Here is a 27,038-nt window from a genome sequence, read left to right as displayed (position 1 = left end):
GGTTCTGCATTATGTTAACGATTGTCCCTTGTTTTCTGAAGGAAGAGTCAAATTCATTGAATTTTTCTACAACAAATTCAAAACTAGAACGGTGAATCCCCCAGAATGGAACTTCCTAATATACAACCCAACTATGGAATCTGTCACGGAAATTGGTGACCTCCTGTTGAGGGATGATATAGTTATTTAAATTAAATCCGGAAACCGATCTGAAGGTAGTCTGCTATAAGCAAGACTAATTTAGAAGTCGCACAAATTTTTTCTAATTATCTTTATTTTTTGTTGTTTTTATTTTGTTTTTTGTTTTTTTATTTTTTTCTTTTCTTTTTACTAATTCTGATAAACGAATTAGTTGTATAATGTCAACAACCTCAGAGTTTCTTTAATATTTCAAACGGAACTTGAGTAGAAAACAGAGACATATATGCCTCTCAAAAAAAATTTAATTTTGATATTTTAATTTGGAGGAGAAGAGAAGGAATTTCACTTCTCAATTCTCTTTTTATGAATAGGATTAAGAGGAACAATGGAAGTATAATAATTATCAATTACAAAATCGAGTTTATCCAAAATGTACAAATTAAAAAAAAAAAAAAAAAAAAAAAAAATTATATTGGCCGAAAGCACAGATATATCCATGAAATGCAAAAGGATTAGCACATGTAAATATTTAGGCAATAGGAAAAGGAAAAGAGAAATATATAATAAATAAATAATAAATACGAATGATAGGAGGAAAAAAAAAAAAAAAAAAAAAAAAAAAAAAAAAAAAAAAAATTTCAAATCATGGTGACTGATTGTATAGGGAATGCTAGTAAAAGTCCCCCAAACCTATCCTACCACCACAATCCTAATAAAAGCACTCTCAAAAAGCATTACACAAATTGATGTATAACACACATACAGTTAAATCAATTGGAACAATATATACAAATCAAAATAATTAAAAAGTCAAGCTAAGAAAGATATTCTAAAAATATATAAAATAACAAGATATTAATTACCATTGTATGCCAACAGACATTTTTTAAATAATTTTTTTTCCCTACACAACGGAGAGGAAGGCAACGCCACCTAGTGTCAAACTCCTAAACCTCTCCACCACTGCAAACAGCTGTCATCTAATAAGACTCACAAGTGGAACCTCAAATAAGAATAATACATTACATGATATAATATACTACTGGAATTGGCCTGAGTAATCGAAGCCAGAAATTAAGAAGAAGAAGAAGAAGACTTATTTCGTTTATTTATTATTGTGCAATTGTAAAACTGGTGAAATTGAGAGTAGTTTTAAAAAAACGAGACTAAATGTCAAATTTTCAAGCACTTGTCTGTTCGGTTTCTTTGTTGATCTGTCTTTGTTTCAGGTAATTATTAATAAACAATCCAAACATATTTTGTTTTATTTAACAATTCCTTTTTTTCACATTCATTTGGTCTTTGTTGTTCGTAATTATAAGTATTTCGCAGGTATTTCGATTGTTTCCATTATCACTGTATATCTGTTGATTTATTCCAAAGTTATTTACTCTTTATCCCCTTTATTTACTCTTTTTTATCATTCTCTTTTTTCTCCTTCTTGCACTTGACCTTTAGTGTTTTAGATTCTATTTTCGTATGTACATATAATACAAAATATCACAAGTTTTTAATTCTATAAATTTCAGCTTTTCCGGATTGTAAAAATTTTATAAATCAAGAAGAAAATTAATAATCGGTGGAAAAAAATAAAGAATGGGCTGAAAATGAAACTTTTCAAATTAATCGTTCATCAGAAAAACTTCAGTGGAGAAGATTTAATTATAAATCCAAAGGATTATCCGGGTATTAAAACTGGAGATGTTGTGGAAATCTATCATCCGGAAGATGAGTTTAGTCGATTATTGTTGCAAGTCACTTCTTTTAAAGAGGACTTGCAAAGTCGAGAAACAATTAGCGTTGAAAATAATGTAGCAACTATGTTTCAATTGAGAACATTTGCCGATGTTTATATGAATATTGTTAATCCCGACGATGTTGCTCTCGATTCGGTTGAACTTACATTCAAGGATCAATATATGGGTCGCAGTGAAATGTGGAGGTTGAAAAATAGTTTGGTAAATATTCCATCGCTTAAAAAATACTTTTTAGTTGTTTCTACTAAAACCTACTATTTACTACTTTTTTACGATTTGATAAAGTAGGTAATTGGAAAAAATTCAAAAAATTTTAATAAAATTCTTTAAAACGATTCAATTATTTTCACAAATTTGTTGCAATTCAATGATTTTTAATATCTACTATTTTAATAAAAAAATTTCTAAAAGAAATTAATAATTAAAACAAAATTTCACAGGAATTCTATTATTTAAAACAGAATTTTCCTAATATTTTTCGAAAAAATAAATTATTTAAATAGATTTTTATAAAATTATTCGCAAGAATTCAGTTATTTTTATAAATAATAAAATTCTTCTTAGGAATTCAATTATTTTTTATATACTTTTTGTTACTTTCTTAAAATTAATTATCGACTACGAATCCTGCGTTTGAATAAAAAGAATTTTTGTTTGAATAAAAAGAAAATTTAATTGCAGGTAAATACGTGTGTATATACGAATAAAAAAATCGAATTTTGTGGAGGAACTATAAGATGTCAAGTTCATGAAATGTGGTCGCAAGGAGATCGAGTGGCATGTGGTGTCATCACCGACGATACAAAGGTAATTAATCAATTATTATTTATACCTGTGGAATTGATTATTTACTGCAACAAAAAAATAATTCCAGGTTGTTTTTCGCTCGTCGACAAGTATGGTCTATCTTTTTATACAAATGAGTTCGGAAATGTGGGATTTTGACATACACGGCGATCTTTATTTTGAGAAAGCCGTTAATGGTTTTCTCGCCGATTTATTTCAAAAATGGAAGAAAAATGGCAGCAATCATGAAGTGACCATTGTTTTATTTTCACGAACCTTTTACAATGCAAGTAATTTAGAGGAATTTCCAAATCATATGCGAGAATGTTTACAACACGATTATCGTGGTCGATTTTACGAGGATTTTTATCGTGTTGCCGTACAAAATGAGAGATACGAAGACTGGAGTAATGTTTTGGTACAATTACGTAAATTATTCACTGATTATCAGAAAATTGTTTTGGAATATCATCAAAAGTCAGGTGTGCCTGTACCGAAGGCGACAAATTCCACAGCTGCACAGGGGAACTTTTTAGAAGTTCTCAACATGTCTCTCAATGGTAAACAATTTTTTCTAGAATCAAGTATTTAATTTTGACTAAAAATGGTAATTTTACGAATCTTTTATTTTAGTGTTTGAGAAACATTATCTGGATCGCAGTTTCGATAGAACTGGACAATTGTCTGTGGTGATAACACCAGGAGTTGGAGTTTTCGAAGTTGATCGTGAATTAACGAATGTCACAAAGCAGAGAATCATTGACAATGGAGTTGGTAGTGATTTGGTCTGCGTTGGGGAGCAACCTCTACATGCCGTACCTCTTCTAAAAGTTGGTACTTTCCTAAACTCAATAATCAGATTGAAAATTTTCTTTTTATGAAAATTTATTTTATTTTATTATTAATTTATTTTTAGTTTCACAATAAGGATACTTCGATAAAAGTTCCTGACGACTACAGTATGCCACATTGGATAAATCTTAGTTTCTATTCAACGAACAAAAAAATTCCCCATTCGACTTTTATACCTCGGATCAAGCTTCCGCCAAAAGTTTCGAAACAACCGAACGAAAATGAAAAATTGATGACCAAAAAATTGTTACATCAAGATTCCAAAGAATGCCTCCATAATACTCTCTTTGATTACGATGCCTATGACGCTCAAGTTTTTCAATTGCCTCCAATTCATACATCTAGGTATTTTTATTTCCAAATTTTCTTTCTTTCTTTACATTTTTTCTGGTAATAATTTCTTTCATTTCATTTTATAATTTAGAAATGAAAATATTTTCTATTTCAACAGTCTGCAAAGGGTGTCGAATAGAACAAAGAAAACGAGTGTTGCTTGCCTGGAGACACCGAACAATTTACAAGCATTGAAATTAAAGCGAAAAATGTCGGATCCTGATATTCATCATCCACCACCGGAATTATCGTCTCCGACATTACTTTCGAGTAAAAGTGCTGCTATTTCAATTCCTCATCGTAATGAAGAAGTGAACAGTGTTGATTCAAATGAAGGACTACAAAAAGGTATTTTTTTTCCTCGTTTATAATTTAATTTCGAATTGTAAAAAAATAACAAAATTTACGCCTTCTTAATTTCGAATTGTAAATTTTATATAAATATTCAGCTCCTTCGAGAATATCGTTGAAAAGCGATGCTACAGACAGCGAAATATCACCGCCTTTTAGGCCAATTGTCGGCAGTGCTGGCAGTCCAACTAATTCAATTGCTCAACCGATAAATATTCTCCGACCCAGCAGAGCTCTCATAAATCCTTTCGATCCCTCTCACGTGACTATTAAACTCACGAGTAATCGAAGACGATGGACTCATATTTTTCCTAAAGGTTCGTTGACACTTTTTTTTATAAACAAATTTTCCTTTTCTTTTATCAAACTAGGGCTCGAACTAAGTCCGTAAATTTGCTTCAAGTCCGTAAAAGTCAATTTAAAAAAAAAAAAGTCGGTAAAATCCGTCATTTGATTGAAATTTAATTATTTTCAAAAATTTCATAAAATTCTTCACAGAAATTCAATTATTTCCAAAACTTTCAAATAAATTTCTTGGAAAGAATTAATTATCTTTTCACTGGTTCGAGCCCTGTCAAAGAAAAGAAATTAAAGTTATTTAAAAAATAAACATTTTAATTTTCACTCTGATTTTTTTAGGTCCAACTGGCGTTCTAATTCAACAGCATCATTATCAAGCAGTTCCGGCTCAAACACGTTCGGAAAAACCGGGTGACACAATTTCAGTGTTAAGTATTTCACCCGAACAGAATGGCACCAAAAATTATTCAATGTCCAGATCATCGTCTCAAACTGGATTTCAAGATCGTAAGTTAATTTGTAAAAGGAAAGATTTCATTCAAATTATAATTCAATTATTTTTCTTTTAGATTCGCAATCGAAATTGCAGAAGAATCTTGCTTCACAGAATAATATCGATAAGGCTGGACAAACAGGAGGACATTCTTCAAGCAAAAGTTTGACTCTTCTGTGGGGCGCTACGGGGGAACAAGAATGGACACCAGCTCTTACAACAGGTACTTTATTTTATCCACAAAATTAAATAAATTTTCTCTCCCCTCATCAGTTTTTAATTAAAAAATTACTCAATTATTTTAATTATTTTTCAAATCTCTATTTTGAGTTTCAATTTTTTCCAGTACCAAATATTTTTCAATTCCAAATATATAATTAAAAAAATTAAAAATTAATTAAAAATTAATTAAAAATCATTCAAAATATTTTCAAATTTTACATCGGTGAAGTTCAAAACGTTTATTAACGATTAGAAAAATCTATGCAATTACAATTTTTTGTCTAAGTTTTACATTTAACTCGTGGATGAAGAAAAGTGAAAAATAGTAAAAATTTGCTTCGAAAAATACTTCTTCTTCTAAATCGTTAATCATAAAAGTTATGAAATTCACTGAAGTTTAATTTACTTATTAATTTCAATAGAACAATTGGAATTTGATAATGACTGCCAAAAAATTAATATATATATATAGAATAAACAGTTGCTGATTAGAATTTCTTTCGTGGTAGTTTCTTTTATCAGTAAAATAAATTTTTCAGGTATAATAATTATTTAAATAGTGAAATATAAAATATTTCAAAATAGTTAGTATTTCAAATAGTTATTTTTTAATATAAAATTTACAGTACAGTAGCAGATAATAGTTAATAATTAAGAGAAAAAGCCATAATCATCTCATTTCATCACGTTACACAGATTTCAAATTTAACTAAAGTTGTTGATAAGAATAATCTTTTTCAATCCATAATTAAACGAGAATACGAAAATTGATATTATTTTAATTTTTGTTTTTAAAAAATTTAACTAAATAATGCTCTTAAATTTATTTCCATGCTGTGGTACGTCTAATTGGGATGCAACGCTGGACATTGTGATGCATACGATGTACAACATTAAACAGCAATCATAGGTTAGCGTCATACATTACTCCGGGCTGTTTCGGTTCTCTTATTCACTTCGTTCTTCAATATCTCCTAAGACACAATAATTCTCTTTCAATTTATTACTTTAGCACAAGCTAAATTGCATGCTATTCACGTGATGTTTTTTCTAATTCAAATCCTCTTTTTCATTTTTTTTATCTTTTTTTTTATACCTAAATTTATATTTTCCCATTTCACCATTTTTACATATTTTTAAATTGTTTTTTGAATTCCATTTTACTTATTTATAAATCGTTTTATATTTTTTTGGTCATAAATTCCATTTTACTAATTTATGAATTGTTTAAAAAAATTGTTTTTAAAGAATCGTATTAAAATATGGCACCTGTTTTTAACAATTATTTCATTTAAATTTTTATTCGTTTGTTCTTTCGCCGGAAAATATTTTTATTAAAACTTTTCATTCCTCTCACTTGTAGATAGTAAATTATTAACAGTTCTCAATTTTTTCTGCATGACACTTTTTCTGATTACCTTTAGTAATTATTCTTTCATATCCTTTAAATTCACTCTTGTATTTTGATTATACTTTTTTCACTACTTTATTAATTTATAAAATATTTTCTGAATTCAATTAATTAGTTTTAAAAAAATTGTGACCATAAATTTTAATTTGATTATCAATTATCAATTCGCATGTAAATTATATCATCCATTCACTTCTCATTTCGTAAATTCATGTATAGCACATTTTTTTCACATTTTCTGTGCAGCTTTAAATCTGAAATACTCATTTTAGAATTAAATGTATATATAAATGTTATTTATTAATAATATTGCAATAAAAGGAAAAATAATTGCACAATTTACTAAAAAATTTTAATGTCTGGTAAAAGATGTAGGAAATACGTTTTGTTTCTTCTTTGAAAGAAAAGGACAAAAAATGTTTTTTGACATCAGCAAAATATGACAGGGTGAATGTAATGGTAGCACAAAAGAAATGTATTAATATTTTGTAAATACTGTTCTTCTACTTTTTTCTATTTTTTTCATTATTATTAAATAATGGAAATTAATTAGTAGAAATTAAATTTAGGTGTTGATTGGAAGTCGCTGACAATTCCGGCTTGTTTACCAATTACAACTGACTATTTTCCGGATAAAAGAAGTCTACAAAATGACTATCTTGTTTCTGATTATAATTTATTGCCCGACGATGTTAATGCTGATTTTGCACAGCAGCGGGCGATTTATAAAAAACCCCTCACGACCGCCGAAGTCTTCAAGGAATTGGTTTCTCAACGATTAGCACAAGTATGAATTCGATTAATTTTATTAAACTTAAATAAACTTCAACTTTTTTGATAATTTTATTTATTGTAATTTTTAGTTTTATGTATTAATAAATATTGCTTCCTCATGGGAAGAATTGTATATTTTTTTCTTTTAATTTATTAATTTAAGAAGAAATTGTTATTTTTGTTAAAAAAAATTTTCTTTAAGGGATTTCAACACATTATCTTGCCACCGAATAATAAGAATCAAATTACAACACCTGGAAGTAATAATGCACCACCAATCAGTTCAGTTATGCGAGGTCGACCTTCTGAATCCGAGCCGAAGGAGGAATATCTTTTAAGTATCGGAAGAATATTTCACAAAATTTCCCTCTGTGGCAATTGTATAACCGTAACGAGATACAGACCAAGGCAATTTAATTTTTCAATAATTGTAACCATTTTTTTGCAATGGTATACGCCAAAATTTATGTTTAATTCTTCTTCTTATTAATTTTCTACTATTTTTTCTAATTTTAGACATCCATATCCACCGTTTAATATTCATTATCGTTACCGCTTTCACGCGCCTCATCATGATACTTATGAAGTGTCCTGGGTTTCTTTTACAACCGAGAAATTAGAAAATTACAATTGGAATTATTTGGATCATTATATTTGTACTCGTGGCGATACGGATTTTTCTCTAGCTGAGGTAATGTTTCAAAAAATTAAAATAAAAATTTTTTTTTCTCTCTTTCATAACAAGTAATTTACATTTTTCCAATTGAATACAATTGCAGGGTTGCCACAGGTTAGGGAAAAGTCAGGGATTTTTATTAAAGTAGTGGAAAAAATTTAATTTTGGAGAAGTTACAAATGATTGCAGAAATTCAATTGTTTTCAAAAGTAATAAAAATCTTCGCAAAAATTCAATTGTTGATAAAGTTCTTTATGAAAATTCAATTCTGAATTCAATTATCTATTCAATAAATTATTTATTTTTATATTTAAATTCTCAAGGAACTATTGCAATAATTATTAAAAATAATTGATAATTGATTTATTTAGAAGAAATTTAATAAAATTTTTTTAAATAATTACATTTCTCGAAGAATTTACTTAAAATTGTATTAAAAATAATTGAAATCCTGTGAAGAATTTTATTATATATGAATATAATTGAATTCTTTCAACAAATTTTATTTTATTTTATTTATTTATTATAATATTATATTATATATAATATATTATATATTATATTATATGGGTAGTTCTACAAACGAAGGACGAAAATGAAGAAAATTTTGGCACAATATTTTTTTTACGTTCAGGTTTTAAAAAGTAGGTTAAATTCAAGTTAAAAATATTATCAAAGTTACCTAAAAGTGGCCAGTCAAAAAAATAAAAATTGTAAATTTTACATCTTAAGCACATGTGAATTCTGTCAGAAAGTGCCAGGAAACTGAGAACCAGGAAACTGAGAATTTGGTCATTTTTCGTCTAAAAAATTTTAAATTAATGCTTAATAAAAAAATAAAGCATACTGGTCAACAGGGAATAAGGTTCTACGACACCTAGAACAACAAAAGTATAAAAACATAAAATATTTTTTTTAAAAATACGTGCCAGGAAACTGAGAATTTGTCTGACCAAATGGCCATTTCGGTCACAAAGTACACAATTTTAGTTAATTGAACTGCAAGTTAAGTAAAATGCAAGCGATATCATATTTAGTTAACCTTTACTAAGCACTGTGAAAAATGGTGAATTAATCGGAATGAAAATTCTTAATATTTTTAACGTTTTTTATGATGCCAGGAAACTGAGAATTAATTCGATGGACAAAATTCAAGATAATATCATGAAAATAAAATATCCAGTAATGTAACAATTATTTTAATCTTTGTAAAGTACAACTGTGGGGATTGGCCAATAGATCTCGCATCTACGCCAATTTCCCATATAGATCTCTCACAAGTGCAATACGGGCTAGTCTTGTAGCATATATACAAGTTCCGAATTTGCTTCCCCCGTCTAGGGCAGGTCTCCCACTACGTAGCCTTACTGATGAGTCCAAGTAGTGGGGACCGGGACGAAACGATATAAAGTGGTCTTCATACCACTCTATGGATGATATACTTTTAAATCTCCATATTGGTGACCGCCGACGGGCCGCTTCGTGTTGCAATTTTCTGCGACGGTGTTAACGAAGAGCTCGAGTTTTCGGGGTCGCTCACAACGCTCCTTTCGTACCTTTCCTCGCACTTGCCACGAAGCGGTGAGCACTAGAAAACAGATGCCTTCGCTGTCTCTCGCTCGCAACGCGCTCCGTCTATCTCTTTCCAAAAACCTTCTGATCTGCACATTGTGCACGCAAAGTCTTCTTTCCACTCGTACATAGTACTTGAGTTTCCTGAAGCTTTCCCTTCGTTCCTATTCCTTTAACCAATCGTATCATCTACTTCGATGATACTAGGGGGGGAGTATGTGGGGATTGGCCAATAGATCTCGCATCTACGCCAATTTCCCATATAGATCTCTCACAAGTGCAATACGGGCTAGTCTTGTAGCATATATACAAGTTCCGAATTTGCTTCCCCCGTCTAGGGCAGGTCTCCCACTACGTAGCCTTACTGATGAGTCCAAGTAGTGGGGACCGGGACGAAACGATATAAAGTGGTCTTCATACCACTCTATGGATGATATACTTTTAAATCTCCATACAACTATTTGAAATTATTATCCAAGTGTAAATTTTCATTTAATCGCTTAAAAATAATATTTATATAATTTATTAACTTTCATTTTCACATTGGAACATGCCAGGAAACTGAGAATTTAGCACTTGAATGCTTATTTTTTGCAAAGAATATTTTTTGAAACCGGGTAACGTTTTGTGGCATAATAGTAATCATTAAGCACTACAGTTTCCATTGAAAATAATTTTATTTTTTTCAAAATTAATGTAAAAAACAACCTTGGACATAATGTATTCCCTCGTTTGTAGAACTACCCATATATATTATTATATTATTATATTATTTATTTATTTTATTTTATTTATTTTTTTTTTTATTTTATTTCTTTTAAATAATTGAAATACTGTGAAGAAATTTATTATTTATGAATATAATTGAATTCTTTTCGAATAATTTCACAATTAAAAAAATTCGTCAATAGAACATTTTTTTATCTAATAATTTTTAGAGTGAATCAGAATATTCTTTGTAGAGTCAGGAAAAAAGGGAAAATTTTATCTGGAAATCAGGGAAAAACAATTTTTTGCGGCAACCCCATTGAAAATTTTTCAATAAAAGTAAATTAAAATTTGACAAAAGTAAATAATTATATTTAAAACTGGAAATAATTTCACAGGCTCTGAAATATTGGAGATTTCGAATATTTCTTCTACCGTTAAATAATCCAGCGACACGTAAACTTCTCGATGGCTCGTCACGTTGTGATATTTACACTCCTCTCTCTCCAAACGAACAAACCGCTTACATGGATGGTTTCCTTCGATTCATCGAGGGATGGTTAAATAAAATTCGACGACCAAATTCGAATAAAAACTGGGTAAGAAATTATCAGAATTATTCCTTTAAAAATAAATTCTAAACAATTTTTTTAGTATTAGATACATTTTATTAATAATAATCAAAGGAAAGTAAGATTTGAATATTCCGTGAAATATTTTTTTGGAAAATATTTCACTATGTATAAATTGTACATGGTAGAATTTGAACCTGCATGTTGAAAGCTAGCACCAAACTAATATTTTATGTAAAAGTAGTTTTTTTTATTTGCAGCTTTTATTTTTTTTACCTAATTTTACTAGATTCACAAATTATTAATCAATAATTTTTTATCCTTTATTATTTCAGCTCTGCTGTACTCAAATTTATTTTAACAAATAGAGTATTTTTTTAATTATTAATATTTGGATTCCAGACGTTCCAAGGTACCCAAGGTGCTCGCTCTCGTCTCAAAACAATTTATAGTTTAAAACAAAAAAGTAAAAAATTAAATTAAAATCGCAATTTTCGAAAAGAATCAAATGAAAAAATGATAATTTTACCAAAGGTATTTTCGAATTCAAAAAAGGAAACAAATTTATTTTACAAAAATTTGTAGTTTTGGACTTTTTTTAAAAGTGAAATGAAAAAACGTTTGGTGATAATTTGATAAATAATGAAAAAGAAAATTGACTTTTTATTTAAGAAGGATCGCATACAGCGAAATGTGTTTCAGAGTACAACGAGTTTAGGTGGTGCTTTTCCAAGAGATCCTGCCTCTCATTTGACAAGGCGAAGGCACAGCACGAGCCTGATTTTTCTCACTAACCATCAGGTATTTCCCCTCCTCTACCTGAATCCTCGAATAATTCTATTTAAAAAGAAACAAATTACTCTCCTTGTTAATTTTACGAAAAGAAATATTTAAAAAGATTTCCTCTCATTCCGCCTATTCGAAAAAATCAATATTGAGCATTTTGGGACGTAAAGTGACGCACGGTACTTTAGAATACTTTCGTTCTTTCAATTTTTATTTCCCCCTCTCCCTTTAACAAGCATGTTACTTATATTTGCGTAGAATTAACACTTTTATTAACATTAACTTCTATTTATAATTTTACACACAATTTCACTTTTTTTAGAGATATTCCCTTTTAGCGAAAAATATTTAATTAATTCAATAAACATTTTTTTTTTATTATTAATATTATTATTATTATTTTTATTATTTTATTTATTATTTTTTTTTCTTATTACAGGGCTGGAACCAGTGAAAGTATTTAAAAATACGGACTTTTACTAATTCGAGCCATGTTATTATTTTCTTATTATTATTTTTATAATCTGTTTATCAATTATTATTTTTTACTATTAGTTTCTTATTATTGTATTTATTATATTTTTATCAATTATGACCATTTTTATTATTTAATTATAATTATTTATATTAATGTCGCTACTATTATACATTAAACAGCTGTAAAAATTTAATTTGCTTCTATAATTTTGGACTTTTTTAAAAAAAAAGAACTAATTTTTCCTGCTTATGAATAATAATTAATAATTTCTATTAGAAAAATGTAAAAAAGATAATTTTTCAAAATCATAGCTTTTTTCATTTGTTTGCAAAATTAAAAAAAATTTGGGAAAATTAATGAAATTATTTTAATCTCGATACTTTACAGACAAGCCTTGTTGGCAATTCTCCATTCAGAGAGAGACTTGGGAGCAATCGACTTCCTGAAAAACCAAGACCAAGGTTCGATTTTTCACAATTTTAACTAATTTCGAAAAAAAAGGCTTTCTCGCTTGTTTTCAGTTTAGACAAGGTGTTCTTCTTTTCGAACCATATTTCAACATTCCATAATTATAATGGTTGATGGTTTTTTTATTAATTTCAAACATTTATTTAAATCTTTATCCTTTCAGTAAAACTTCCAAGCTTCAAGGAAATTTGAAATTTCTTTTCAAATTTAGCTTTAAGTAGTTACAGATTTTTAATATTATGCAGAGTGTGGAGAATTATTTGCAAAAAAAAATTGTCGCTTTGCGTGTGTTTTGGTAATTTTTAGTAAAGAAAAAAATGTAGTGATAAAGTTTTTGAGTAATTGTTGTTTTAATTTTTCAGATTTTCGAAAACTTTTGACACTACATGGTTTTAATTCTAATTTAGTCTTAATTCTGTATATTAATTATTCTGGGGACTTGGAATTTGCTTTTCAATTAATTATTGCATTTTTAGAAAGCTACAAATTAACTCAGGTGCTAGTTCCATTTTCCTCAATAATTTGAAATTTACTTTCCTTTTCATTTCAATTTCAATTTTTTTTGTTTTATTTACATATTTAATACATTTTTCCTAATAGATTTACTACAATTATTTAATACATTTTTTGATACATTTAATTATGTTTAATTATATTTAATTATATTTAATTGTAATTCCAATTAATGTTTCCTTACATTTTATAGTTAGTCTTACTCATCTTTATTTAGTGCTTTGATCGTAGTTGATATAATTTTTTTTTGTCCATTTTTTTCTGTAAAAAAAATTTGGTTTCTTTTGGTTGTGAGTGAGTGAGTGAGTGAGGGTTCTCTCTGTACAGGAGAAGCACTTAACGAGTTCAACTTTGATTGCCCGAACGACCCTCGACACTCCTCGCCACATACCAAACAGGTTGGTTTTGTTTTTCATTATTTTATGCATTTTGAGAAATTTTTAATATTAAAAAAATTATTCTCGAAATTTACATTCTTCTTTTCATGAATCAATTTTTCTTTTAATTTTTTTTTGAGATAAAATTTACAAATATATTCTCTGTTGTCACTATGTACTTATTTTGTCAGTAACGTTAGTCTTCATTAGTTCTCTAATAAAATTGTTCACATTAAATTAGTTTTCATTAAATTTCATAATTTCCATTAAATTAAATAAACTTTTAATTATAAATTATTTTATTATTGAAAATTATTTAATAAAGAAAATTAAAAAATTCTAATATATAAAATACATAAATATAATTAAATACTTGTTTTTTTCTTAATATTTCTTCTCTTTCACATAATTATGTATTCTCATTATCATGAGAAAGTATTTTGAATATTTTTCTTATTTTCTATACTCTTTCTTATGCTCTGCAAATTTTACTTTTTTCTACTTTATTTCAATTTGTTATGCATTGTAATTATTTTCTACAATTCATTTATTTTCTTTTTCACAAGAAAAAGAAGTATTTACGAAAATTAATAAAGAAAGGACTGAATTTTTAAATTTTATTTAAAAATCAATTTAAAAAAATTTTCTAAATACCTACGAATTTAAATTTTTTTAATTTTAGCTAAAATAGTTGAAAATTTCGTTTAAAATACAAAAAATATTTATTTTTTATTTTTTTCTATTAAAATGAAAGATTAGTAATTTATTTTAGGTATAATTTGTATTAAATTTTTGATTAATATGGAAATATTTTTTTTTATTTAACAGATCAGGATCAAAAGTGTTGGATCGAGGTAGAATTTCTCCAGCAAGTGAAGCAGTTTTGCCGCTTTCTTTGGAGCAACAACAGGATCACTTGGACACTAATGATGAAAGGTTTCACTAAACAATTAATTTTATTTGCTTTTTTTATTGTAATATTATTTTTGTTATCAACAAATATTTTATTTAATAGTTATTTATTTTATTTATTATTTTTTTAAAATTGTATTATTAATTTTCTATATTTCTTTTATTATTTTTGTTACAGACAATTTTTTATTTAAGTAATAATTATCACTGTGCAACAATTTTCGGTTTATTGTTTCTTTCCCAAATAAGTGTAGGGTTAAATTGAAGTAGATGTATGCAAAAAAAAACCCCCAAAAGGATTTTGCAAACTTAGTTCATTTCATATTTTTATGAAATTTGAAAGTTCATGTTACAATTTATGATATTTTTAAAAAATCTTGCACCTTTTGTGATATATAATTTTAAAAATAGATTGTTTAAAAAAATTGTTTTGAATATTTTTTCCTTGGAAAAATTGTTAAACAATTTAAATATGATTATTTGTTTACATTATGGTTATAACAAAATTGTTAAAAAAAATACAGAAAAATTCGATAAATTAGCTTTTATAATCACTTTTTCAATTAAGTAGGGGAGAGGTACGCACGTTGAGACGGTCCGCACGTTGAGACACTAAGATATTATAACCTGTGTAACTGATAATACCAAAAATTTTATTGGCATTTTGTCGTATCATTAATACCAAACTTTTTATTCAATGAAAGCGCAATAACTTCTGTTTTTTTCGGTAGAACTAGAGCGAACCAATTTTTTAGTTAAAAAAAGTGTTTTTCAGAATTTCTGTTTAGTGTATTTATACTGTATTTTTTAGTGGCAGAAAAAATTGCGGATAACATTTACATATCAATTTTGGTTCTACTTTAAAGTTCCGACAAAAATTTTGACATACGTTAACATCTACAAATAATTTCAAAGCTTTAAAAAAATAACGGCAAGGTCTGCACGTTGAGACACACTGTGGTACGCAGGTTAAAACTCTCACGGTGTGAAAATAGTACTGTCATTAAAATTGATTTTGAATCCACAATTTTTAAGCGTTTTACTTGTTCTTCACCTATAAAAATTGCGAATATAAAAATTTCGATTAATTATTTTTGTGCAAAATAAAATTTTATTTTTTGATTATTTTTTTTAAGTTAATTTTTAATGTTTTAATTTTTTTTCTTTGAGCTAAGACCATCAAAATAAGTAAATAAACAACAAACAATTAGAATCTGACGTAATTATTCATTTTGTTTCAATTTAAAATAAATTACTATGGGTGTCTCAACGTGCGCACCACTTTTTTTTTGGTAAAAAATAACATGTTTAAAAAATCAGCTATAACTTTTTCAATTTTGTCCAAAAAAAAATAACTTTCTTTGGCAATGTTGTAGCCCTGGACAATACTTTTAAGAAAGCATTTCGAATTTTTCGCTAAATTTTGTTTTTTAAAAATTATAACTGAAAAACAGAACCCGTCTCAACGTGCGTACCTCTCCCCTACTATAATTACACCTTTTTAATTAGAATTTATTTAATACTTATATTTTACTCATTACTTAATTCATATTTCTATTTAAATATAGCAAAAGATTAAAAATTTTTGAAAATTTCACAAAAATGAGCAGAAGTTTAAGGGGCACAACTAGTGTGAGTGACTGAAAAAAACGGTGATTTTTAGGAATTTTTTTCATGGAAATTATTGCTTCTAATTTTTTTTAAAGTTTTGTACATGTATATTTGTATAAATAGTGAACATTTTGTAGTTTTTTTAAAGAAAAATATCTTTTTTTAAAAAAGTTATTCGCTATCTCCTGAGTATCCGAAAAAAAAGTTCTCCCATGCAGTGATTGCGGCCTTCTCAGTGACCTAAATCAAAAAAACCAAAAAGATTATTAAACTAGATGATATTTGCCGTACAATGACCCTCGGATGTCAAAAAATATTGAATTGCAACAAAATGGCGGAGTTTTGAAAAAGCTTTTAAATTTCGCCAAAAAAATCCGATGGTTTTTGGCATCCCAAAATTTTATTTTTCATCCAATCAAAAAACTGGAGCCTCATTGTACGGCAAATATCTTCTAGTTTAATAATCTTTTTGGTTATTTTTATTTCAGTCACTCAGAAGGCCGTAATAACTGCAGCAGTGGGAAAACTGTTTTTTTTTTTTGGATATAGCGAATAACTCTTTAAAAAATAGATATTTTTCTTTGAAAAAATTACAAAATGTTCACTATTTATACAAATATACATGTACAAAACTTTAAAAAAAATTAGATGCAATAATTTCCCTGAAAAAAATTCCTAAAAATCGACGTTTTTTTCAATCACTCACACTAGTTGTGCCCCTTAAAGGTTTATAAAAAATAAATTTGAGCTACATTTCAAAAACCCTAGGAGGGTTAAATTACTGTTTATTTGTACTATCATTTAGCACTAGAGCCAACCGGGAAAGAAAAATGTGTCGCACAGTGTATTATTTTTATTGCTTCTTCACAAAAGAAGGATTCTATTTTATTTACTATTTTTTTAATTTGTAAAATAATTATTTTTTTAAATTTCTTTATTTTTTTTATTTAATAATTTTGTATTTTATTTACTGGTTACTATTTTTTTTATCGTAATATTATTTTTGTTATAAAAAATGTTGTATTTAATAATTATTGCTTCCTCATAGAGGAAGGATTGTATTTATTTTATTTAATATTTTTGTTATTCCCGTGTAGAAATCACCATGCTATGCCTAAAATGATTATTGGCCCTAGCTTGGACCTAACTTGGCAACCCCTTTTTATATATCCTAGGCTGGTCCTAACTTGGTACTAGCTAGGAGATCCAGTTATGACTTAGAAAAATTTTTAGGAAAATAAAGTGTCAAAATTGATACATGAAAAACATGTAAAAATTGATAAATATTCTCAATTAATATTTATAAAATTAATTGATAATCATATTTGTTTAAACAATTTATTGTTTGACATAAATCAGAAAATTATACAAATACTATGAAATAAAGTTAATTTATTAATTTATTAATTCAGCAATTGTTTAAACAAATAATTGTTATTTACTAACTTTTTACACAATCAACCTAGAAACTAGCAGTTTTTTCTAATTTTGCAACAAGTAAATACTCAGATTAGTTAATTGCAAAATTTTAAAAGACTACAAGTGTCTAGATGCTTTATTGTCTTAAGAATTAATAAATAACAACAATTTTTTGTTTAAACAAATGCTGAATTGTTAAAATTATAAATTATCTTCATATTTCACTACTCAAGTGTAATAATCGCGAAGTTAGATAAAAACTGCAAATTTTTAAGTAATTTGTTACAAAAGTTAATATAATAGCAAAATTTATTTATTTATTTAAACAGATACAGACTGCAATATAATTATCATTAGTAAAATATATTTCTAATTTCGTTCGCTGATTTTAAGTTTCGTTTAAGTTGGTGCTAAACACTAAGAGATATTGCAATTCGAATGTGGGCTGACCCACCCAGGTCCAACCCAGGACCTACCTGAGCTTCCTAGTTTCATTAGCAAAAATTTCTAAGTCCAAGTCTAAAAAAATTTTTGCAACAAAAAATTAATGCTTAAAATGATTTAGAATAATGAAAAACGTGTTTTTAACATAAATTTTTTTGACATTTTTTTAAAAATTGGATCACCCGCTTAATTAATTAGGAAAAATTTCCAAGTCCAAAAGACGAATATTTTTTTTAGACCAAGAAATTAATGTTAAAAATGATTGAGAACAATGAAAAACCTGTTTTTAACGAAAATGTATAGATATTTTTTTTCTTGATATAATATAAAAATATTAATTTTTGAATTTTTATATTTGGATATTATTTTATTATTATTGTTGTTGTTAAACTATTTTTTTTATTTATTATTGTGTATTAGTGTCAATAATTACTATATTGAATCATCAAAAGCAAGTCCACAAGTCACTGACAATAAAAATTTTCATCTCAACTAGTTTCATTAGCATAGTGGTTAGGGCGTTAGTCTCGTAGTCCGTAGGTCGTAGGTTCGATTCCCGCGTGCGTTAGATTTTATTTACTTCTTAGGTTTGCGTTTATTCCGATTTTTCTGCATTGTATTCGTATAAGTATGCAATTTAATGATTATATATACTGTAAAATAATTTAATTAACAAATTTCTAATTTTTTTATAATTTTTAATGTATATATTAGAGGAATATATATTAATCTCTACATATACTAACATTATTTATGAATTCGCTTTTGGTCATCACTTAATTGAAAAAAATTATAATTAATTAAAACTAATACTTATTATTAATAATTTAGGTTATTTCTTTAACAAATATTATTAACTAATTAAAATTATAATGAAATAGAAAATACTGTCTGAGATGGTCCTTTCTAGGTCCTAAAATGGACCCATAAACTGGTCCTAACTAGGCTCCCAAGTTAGGACCAGACTAGAATCGCATCACCACCCATTGTTGGTCCAACCTACACTGCCAACCTAGGACCAAGCTATTAACAGGGCAAAATAGGTAGGACCTGGCTAGGACCAATTTTCATTTTCCACACGGGTTGTAATATTTTTGTTTTTTCGTAGCAATAATGCTGAGGTGGCGAAATTGAAAAGCAATGCTTCGAATTCGGAGATTTTAGAAGCACTGAAACATCCCGTAACTGGTGTTGGCTTCCTCACTCAACACAAGGATCCCCTGCCGAGTCAAACTTTTGTGAGTGCAGACGCAGTACAATGGTTAAATAATCATATCGATGGAGGAGTAACAGTTGAATGTGCAATAAACATTATGCAGGTGTGTTAATTTACAAAAAAGAAAAGAAAATAACTTCTAAAAAGGAAAAAAACAATTTTAAATCCAATTTATTCAGTTGAAAAATTAATTGAATGTAAATTAATGTAAATTAATTAAATAAATTATTTTGCAGAATATGATAAATGAGAAGCTCATATGTCACGCCTCCGGAGATTTTACAAAGTCATTTATTTTGGGCTTTTATTTATATCGCGTTGTACAGGAGAAGGAGAATCAAAAAGGTAGGAAGAATTTATTTCCTTTAAAAATTAAGAAAAAAAATAATTAATAATCGAAGAGAAAAGAAAAAATTTCTTTTCGAAATTAATAATTTTAATAATCAAAGAGAAGAAAAATGTTCTAATTGTTTTTTGTTAAGTTACAGGAACAGACAATTCTTTGCCACTTGGGGATTTACAAAGTTTCGAAAACGAATGGGTGGAGATTGAAACTAGACCGCCGAAAGGATGGTGCGAACGTACAGTACCTATAATGCACTCAAATGTCTCATCACCGATAGCTATTCCAAGCTGTGATACTGTAGACGAATCTAATGTTCCAATTTTTCTGCGAGACGATATAGAAATTTCCGACACGACAAACGAACGAGACGGAAGAGGTATTTGGATTTTTTACTATTTTTTAAGTTTCCAAATTAAGTTGGGATGAAAAAAAAATAATTTTCTATTTTCTGTTGCAGTTCCTATGTATAAACATACTCATTTAGACACTGATATTCTAAATAATATCACTAAAAGTGATAGAATTGAATGGGGCCATTTAAGATATCAATCTGTTTTTAAAGCCGATCATTCCTATGAATTGGTTGTTCAGTGGGTCGCGTCTTCTGGAAGTATTGTCGCGGATTTGGTACACCGTTAAAAATAAGACTATAACTTTACACTAAAAAGATTGAATTTCGCACCAAAAGTTTGAATGATTGATTGTAAACTTTAAATCAATAGATAGCGATTCATTTTCGGAAACATTAAACAAAATGAATATTTAAAAATTAAAATAAAAAGAATGTCATTTGTAAAGTTATAGCTCATCTGGTGGTGTACGCCTTTGTGCAAAGGCATGGTTTTCCATCAAGTGGAGAAAACCAATTATTGTATAGTAGATAGATCTACCCCATTTTTTAAGCAAACGCGGAAGATTAATTACTCTATTTTCGCGATCGCGCGGAATTTGGTCGAGTCGGGAAGCTGTTCTTTTTTAATTATACCGAGTCGAACTAGAGCTAAATTTAAAATGATTCTTCCAGCGTTCACATCTCTATTCCATGCTGTCCTGCAACTGGAGCAATAGGCAGTTCTATTTCTTAGAATTTTCATCTTCTGATTACATGTACTGCACATTTTAGTGGTGTTGAATTCGTCGATAAAAACAAGACGTAAATTTTTATATTTATCTTGCTTTTCGGCTAATCTTCGTACCACTTTTCTTAATGGCATGCGTACATGACCACGCATCCACGGTGAAATTTTTGGACTGCCTATCGCTATGAGTTGTTTTTCTTTTCTATTCCCTACCAGATAATCGGCAAGATAATCAGTTTCTCGTTGGACAAGCATGTATTTGTCCCACTTGAGGCGAGCTATTTTCTTCTTCTCCATATTCGGTTGTTGATCGTAGAAGGTTCTTAATAAAAATTTAGTACACGGAATAATAAGTGATGGATCGCGATGATTTACTTTATCTTTAAATTCGGGAGTCTCTAATAAATTTTCGTAATACGTTTTCGGATCATTTCCTACTTTATATAAAATCGATCGCCGTTTATATTCCTGAGTTTGGAAACGAAATGTTGCCGTGGGAATTTTAATCGGTTTGTCTTTGGAATTAATATCAAAGTCTTGCTGCATTTCCCTTTCAACGCCACCGAAAGCAAGCTTTAATCCTGGGTCTAGTCCTTTTAAAATTTTATATTTAGTTTTATCGCGCACATCTCCTTGTTCGGTAGGCAAGAAATCAATTATTTTCTTTGGTTTTATAACATTATAAATTACTGAAACGGCAATCCCGTCGGTCATAATTGTCCCTGAAAATTTATACTTCTTTTTATTAACGCGTAATTTCGAGATATTGAAAAGTCTTTCCCACCTTCGTTCAATTTCAAGATATTTATCTTGATTCCTCTCAGTCACGACTTTTTTGTGAATTTCTGTAATGTTTTTTAATTCTTTGTTGATGATGGACAAATCTTCATTTAAAACTTTTAATTTTAATTCCAATTCGGCCAATCTTTTTTTATTCTGGGGATTTTTTTTCCTTTTTTTAACTTTATATCTCTCGTCAAAATTTTCTTATCACTAGACAATTTCTCCTTCTTTTCCTTTACCGGTGAGATGAGTTTCTTGTGATCTGCCTCTTGTTTCGAAATTTCGGATTTCGTCATTTTCTTGGTTGGTGTTGTTTTTACTTCAGTTTTATTTTGCTTCCTCTTGAATACATTTTCCAATTCACTCAGTGCAGTATTTGTGTAGCAGATGTACTTTACACCAGGTTTCATAATAGGCACAAGCATGAAGCCTCTTATTTTTTCATCGACAAAGTATTTTTGTAAGCGAAGATAAAAAGGGAGAAATTTGTGACACTCATCCTTACTTGTCATGTCTCCAAAATCAAATTTCTCCAAATTCATTTGATTTAATGTTTTATTTTCGCATTTATTTAAAAGAAGATTGTCAATTAAGGTTTTAATTGTGTAACCTTCTTTTTCTTCTTCCTCTTCCTCCTCCGCTTTGTCTTTTTCGATTGTTGCAGATGTTTCATCGCTTGTTTCATTTTCAGGTGTTATTTCCTTCTGCAGATTCCTGCACGGTTTGTTTTTGGGTGTTGTCTTTGGTGGTTTGATGCTCGGCTTCTTGGAAAATTTCTTCTTGCCTCGATTCCTTCCAATAGTTTTCCTTGCGTCGTAGACAATTTTTCTCTGTTCAACATTATGTGATTTTTGTTCCGTTTTCGATTTAATGTTTATTAATTTGTCCCTCATTTTTTTATTATTTGGATACAAATTTCTACATTTATTGTGTTTTTCAACTCTCTTCTGTCTTCCAGAATTTTTCTTTCTCCTCTTCTTTCTGTCCCATCTAATTTGTTTCTTCTTGCACGTTTCCTTTTTTCTTCTTTTCGCTTCATGTCCCTCTCTTCAATGGATTTTTCGTCAATGACTATCTGGATTTTCTCTCCTTGTAGCTCGGCGATTTTTTAAACAGTTCATTTTTAAAAAATTTGGCAAGTCGATTTCTACAGTGCGTAGTGAGATTTGTAGTGAAATTGGTATTCATTTGTGCAGCCATTTGTTGTATTTGAGAAGATAAGTTAGTGCAATTGAATTTTTCCAATGGTCGCCCCATATATTCTGAAAATTCAGGAACAAATTCTTCACGCAACTTTTTGAGAAATGCATTCTGTGTTGAAGTAATACGTTCCTTCTCTTTGAATAGATATGTAATTGTTAAGTAATCGGGCCCATTCTTAGACCATTCGTCAAGAAAAAAAGTATTTGTAGGATGTCTAAGGGCAAAATTAACAAATACAGATATCAAGATGAACATACGTGATAACATTTGTACTTGATCATTGATAATTGTACGAAGTTGTTCATTCAGGCAGAAATATTCAAATACAGTCTTTATTGTAAATTTCGATTGTTGTTGTTGTTGTTGTTGTTGTTCTTTCCTGGATGTAGATTTCTTTGTTTTCTTCAATTTTTCAGAATCATTTCTGCTACTTTTAGATGGTGTCGCTAATGGCTCGGGGATTTTGAATGTCGAATTTTTTTCTTCCTGTAAATGGAGACTTTGCAAAAAGTCGTTTTCATCAGCTTGACGACTCGTGCTGGGTATCGGAGATAATGATTTTTTCTTCTTAAGAGGAGCTTTTCTTCCTAATTTCTGCTCCTTTGATGTTGATTGTTGGCTGAAAACATCTTCAACTAGTTTCTCTTCTTTTAAATTCAGCTTGTACATTTTTTTCGGCGTAGGACTAGATTTTGTTTCCTTGACAGATGTTTTGTCTTCTTCCTCTTCTTCTTCATTATCAATATCCATCGGTGTACTGCTGTCATTGGTGCTGATCTTGAATGATGATGATGATGATATGATGTTCATCAGTCCCAAATTACGTTGCCAACGCAGAATAGATCTGTAACCGGAACCGCAATCGTAACCGTAAGCGTAAGAATGAGTTAGAGAAGGATAAACAATATACCTATCCTTCTTTAACTCATTCTTACGGTTACGCTTACGATTGCGGTTCCGGTTACAGATCTATTCTGCGTTGGCCTTTAGCAATAGCTTTCTCTCTCTCTCTCTATCTCTTGGCGCGTCAAAGTGTTGCTAAGCATGAGAGTGTTGTGTCAGCTTAAGGTTTTTACAGAGAAAACTCTGAATTGTGAAATATTGCTGCGTTGGAGAATGCACCTTAATACCCCCATCACATCTTTTTTTTGGAAACTACAAAAGTTCTACGCATTATGTTCTCAACCCTGAACTTAAGAGACTAGTTTCTCAGCCGTGATAACGTTAATCAAAACAAACCAGATATTTAAATGTGACATTTTTAATGAAATAATAAATAAATAATAGAAGTAATAGAAAATAATAATTATAACTATTAGAGCAAGAGAGTATAATATCTGTTTACATTATATCGAATTTATTTCTCGGTAAGTTAGGTAATAAAATTGCGACTTGAACGCAATATTTTTTACGATAATTCCTATTTCGAAGTAAACCAATATTTATTTCAATATAAATATAAAATATATTTTGCAATAATAATTCAATTTGTTTTATAGATTGTAAATTACTTATACAATTTTCGATTAAAGAGAAAAAAATGGATTTCCAAGTTTTATTATTAGAGCTAAAGGATAAATATGCCCAAGTGAGAAAACTACTATATTCTGACGATAAAATAATAAATGAGACAACACAATATAAAAACAAATATGCAGCAATTGAAATTTTAAAAGAAATGCAAAGTTCTCTTTTAAAAACCTCCATCAATTTATTTAAAGTCTGTAAAAGTCAGTTTTTTTGAAAAAACCGTAAATTGTACGATACCTATGATTTAGAGAATTTTTCAGAAGTTACTAATGATTGCAGAATTTTAATTATTTTTAAAAGTAATTAATTCTTTGGATAAATTAAATTATGTTTCAAAATTTTGGAAGATTCTCGTGAAACTTAAATTTTGTTTCAAATTAAAGATCTTGAGAATGTTTTGGGTTTTGGGGAAGAAAGCATGCACCCGCTTCATTTGTTCTTAAAAAATATATTATTTAGAATTTGATTATAAAAAATGTCAATAATTATTCAAAATCTTTTTCAATCCTATATTTCTAACATTCAACTCTGACAACTATAATATTAATTTTTTTCAATCATTTTCTCATTTAAATACAATTTTGAAAGGTAAAATTCAATTTAATGCAATTTCTATTCAATTCGGCAACTTTATTAAAAATTTTATTTTTTCAAAACTACAAATAAATTACAAAAATTAAATTCATTTTTGAATAAAAACTTTGAAACCATCAATGTAATGCCTAGCATTCACACTGTGCGAGATTGAAAAAACATCGTTTTAATCTCTTTGGTGTAAAGTTGTAATTTAATTTTTAAGTGTACAAAATTTCTGTTCTATTCCTCATTTATTGAATATAATTATTAATTATTTTTAATTAATTGATTATATTCATATAATGGTTATAATTTCTTTTTATGAATTTCAGATATTTCTGTGGCAACGCAAGGCACTAATGTGTGGTCTACACATGGTACCGATTCCTAGCGATTTACTGGCTTTACCTTTTACTCTAAAAAGCGATCCTTTAAGAGGGCCTATTTTCATACCTCTAAGTACAGAATGTTTAATGAATAAACGACGCTATCTTTTTGAAGGCAAGTTATTATTTTAATTACTTTATTTTACTTTTTAAAATCGTTATCATTTATTTGTAGTCAATATTTTTTCAATTTCTGATGAATATTCAATTCTCTTTGAATTCGATTGAAAAAGAAGTTATGAATTGAATTAAAAAAGAATTGAATATGCATCAAAAAATGAGAAAAAAATTGACTACAATTCTTTTTGAATTGAATATTGAAAAAAATATTGACTACATAAGAAAAAAATTATTTTATAATGAAATTGAACGTAATTGCAGAATTTCGAGAGGACACATACACGCAGAGATTGTTTCTATTTCAAGAGGCTATTTTACAAAGATTTGGATTCATTCCGTGCATTACAGAATGCAATGAAAATGATCGGCAATATGTTCATGTAACTGGCAATGCTTTTATTTTGATTCCATCGACAACTGGCGTGAGACCGCGAACACGAACTGGCACCAATGTTGTGAGACGAAACGTGGCTCAGAAACGTTATCCAGTGCATTCGGATCAGCCAAGTCCACACGAGGCTTATATCACGAGGCACGTCAGTGGAAAAAGTAATGACGATTACAGTCCTGATAGACGAGTAAGTTCTTTCTCTTTACTAAAACTTATCACATACGAAATACAAAATATTCCCTATTGTTTAATATTGAAAACAATACATTTTTTAAAAAAATAATTGAATCCTATCAAGAAATTTTATAAAAATTGTACTGAAAATAATTGGGGGCCGTTCAAAAAATACGTAACGCTTTAGGGGGAGGGGGGGTCAAGCTATTTGTTACGGTCAGCAGAAAAAATGGCGCTAATGTATACAACATTGCGTTACATGGGGGAGGGGGGGGTGGGTCCAAATTTCCGAAAAATAGCGTTACGTATTTTTTGAACGGCCCCTTGGATTCTTGCGAAGAAGTTGATTATTTATGAAATTTTATTATAATAATAATTAACGATAATTAATCAACAGTTAGGCTTTCTCTGGTCGTGGAATCACATGGTAAGTCGAAAATGGAAATCATTATCAACATCGTCTGGGGATGAATTATTCCAAAAGAGAATTATTCAGGATTTCAGGCAATTTTGCTCAAATAGTGATAATAGATTAGAAATATTTTGGGAAGCCTGTTGGGAATTAAAGGAAAAATCCTGCATCAAGATAAAAGAATAAATTTTTGTTCCTTTTTCTTCTCTTTAAGTTAAGTTCGAATTCATGAATTTTTGTAAATTTTATTTTTATATGTTTTGTGATTTTAGATTAAATTATTATATATTATTTCTTCAAACTAAAATAGCACTCTAGTCTTTCTAATACAAGTGATTTTCGAAATACCAAATAAAATTATAGATTTCAATTTTAAAGATTTGTTTTGCTAATTAATAATAATTCACGTTTAAAAATTATTCGATATCATTAAAATATAATTGAATAATTATATTTTCATAATAAATTATCATTATTGTTATGTAATTATAATCATTGCAGGAAAATTAGCAGGTTTCTTTCTTCTTTTATTAAAAATTACTTTAAAAAGTATTTTAAAAGAATATTAAATTTAAAATTGATTGTATATTGTTAGCAGGAATATAATTTCGAAATTATACTATGAATTTGTTTGTAAGAAATTGAAAAAAAAAAAATCTATTGTACATTTATACTTTTAGTGTAAAATGGATAAATATATACTTTTTAAACCAATTTTCTATTTAAAATTTTCCATAATTATTTCAAAATTTTTTTTATCAAAATTTTATTATAAAAACCCATAATTATTAGTACAATTACTGTCCTATAAATTATATTTTCATCATAATACATTTATGATGTTTAATAATTAAATTAATCCTAAC

At 28.3% G+C, this 27,038-nt stretch overlaps 1 protein-coding gene across 10 annotated transcripts; it reads left to right on the top strand.

The window, feature by feature from the left end:
• Positions 1 to 999: 999 nt before the first annotated feature.
• On the top strand, positions 1,000 to 26,882 carry LOC122508160 (GATOR complex protein Iml1). Of its 10 annotated transcripts, none has more exons than XM_043621302.1 (25): positions 1,004 to 1,370; positions 1,671 to 2,099; positions 2,580 to 2,705; positions 2,773 to 3,244; positions 3,318 to 3,514; positions 3,601 to 3,881; positions 3,988 to 4,217; positions 4,319 to 4,537; positions 4,860 to 5,027; positions 5,090 to 5,236; positions 6,137 to 6,145; positions 7,216 to 7,433; positions 7,623 to 7,828; positions 7,937 to 8,111; positions 10,775 to 10,975; positions 11,636 to 11,749; positions 12,600 to 12,673; positions 14,399 to 14,506; positions 19,065 to 19,275; positions 19,409 to 19,517; positions 19,655 to 19,894; positions 19,976 to 20,145; positions 25,022 to 25,190; positions 25,457 to 25,773; positions 26,158 to 26,882. In XM_043621302.1, the coding sequence occupies exons 2-25, from the start codon at positions 1,749 to 1,751 to the stop codon at positions 26,356 to 26,358; spliced, it is 4,713 nt and encodes a 1,570-aa protein (XP_043477237.1). In that variant the 5' UTR covers positions 1,004 to 1,370; positions 1,671 to 1,748; the 3' UTR covers positions 26,359 to 26,882. The 10 variants fall into 10 exon arrangements, 9 of the variants coding, with proteins under 9 accessions (XP_043477235.1, XP_043477237.1, XP_043477241.1 ...); XM_043621306.1 differs by having other exon boundaries at positions 3,961 to 4,217; positions 11,651 to 11,749; positions 19,661 to 19,894; XM_043621301.1 differs by having other exon boundaries at positions 3,961 to 4,217; positions 11,651 to 11,749.
• The last annotated feature ends 156 nt before the right edge of the window (positions 26,883 to 27,038 follow it).

The sequence above is a fragment of the Leptopilina heterotoma genome, unplaced genomic scaffold (genome assembly GCF_015476425.1).
Source record: "Leptopilina heterotoma isolate Lh14 unplaced genomic scaffold, ASM1547642v1 Lhet_53, whole genome shotgun sequence".
Lineage (NCBI taxonomy): Eukaryota > Metazoa > Arthropoda > Insecta > Hymenoptera > Figitidae > Leptopilina > Leptopilina heterotoma.
The sequence above is the reverse complement of the archived record's forward strand: the minus strand, read 5'-3'. Positions and strand labels throughout refer to the sequence as shown.

Excerpts from the sequence above, each read along its gene's own strand:
- LOC122508160 (XM_043621298.1), top strand. The coding sequence starts at position 1,749 with ATGAAACTTTTCAAATTAATCGTTCATCAGAAAAACTTCAGTGGAGAA. Across the intron at positions 4,538-4,859 it reads GACTCATATTTTTCCTAAAG|GTCCAACTGGCGTTCTAATT; the intron begins GTTCGTTGACAC and ends TGATTTTTTTAG. Across the intron at positions 7,434-7,622 it reads TTTCTCAACGATTAGCACAA|GGATTTCAACACATTATCTT; the intron begins GTATGAATTCGA and ends ATTTTCTTTAAG.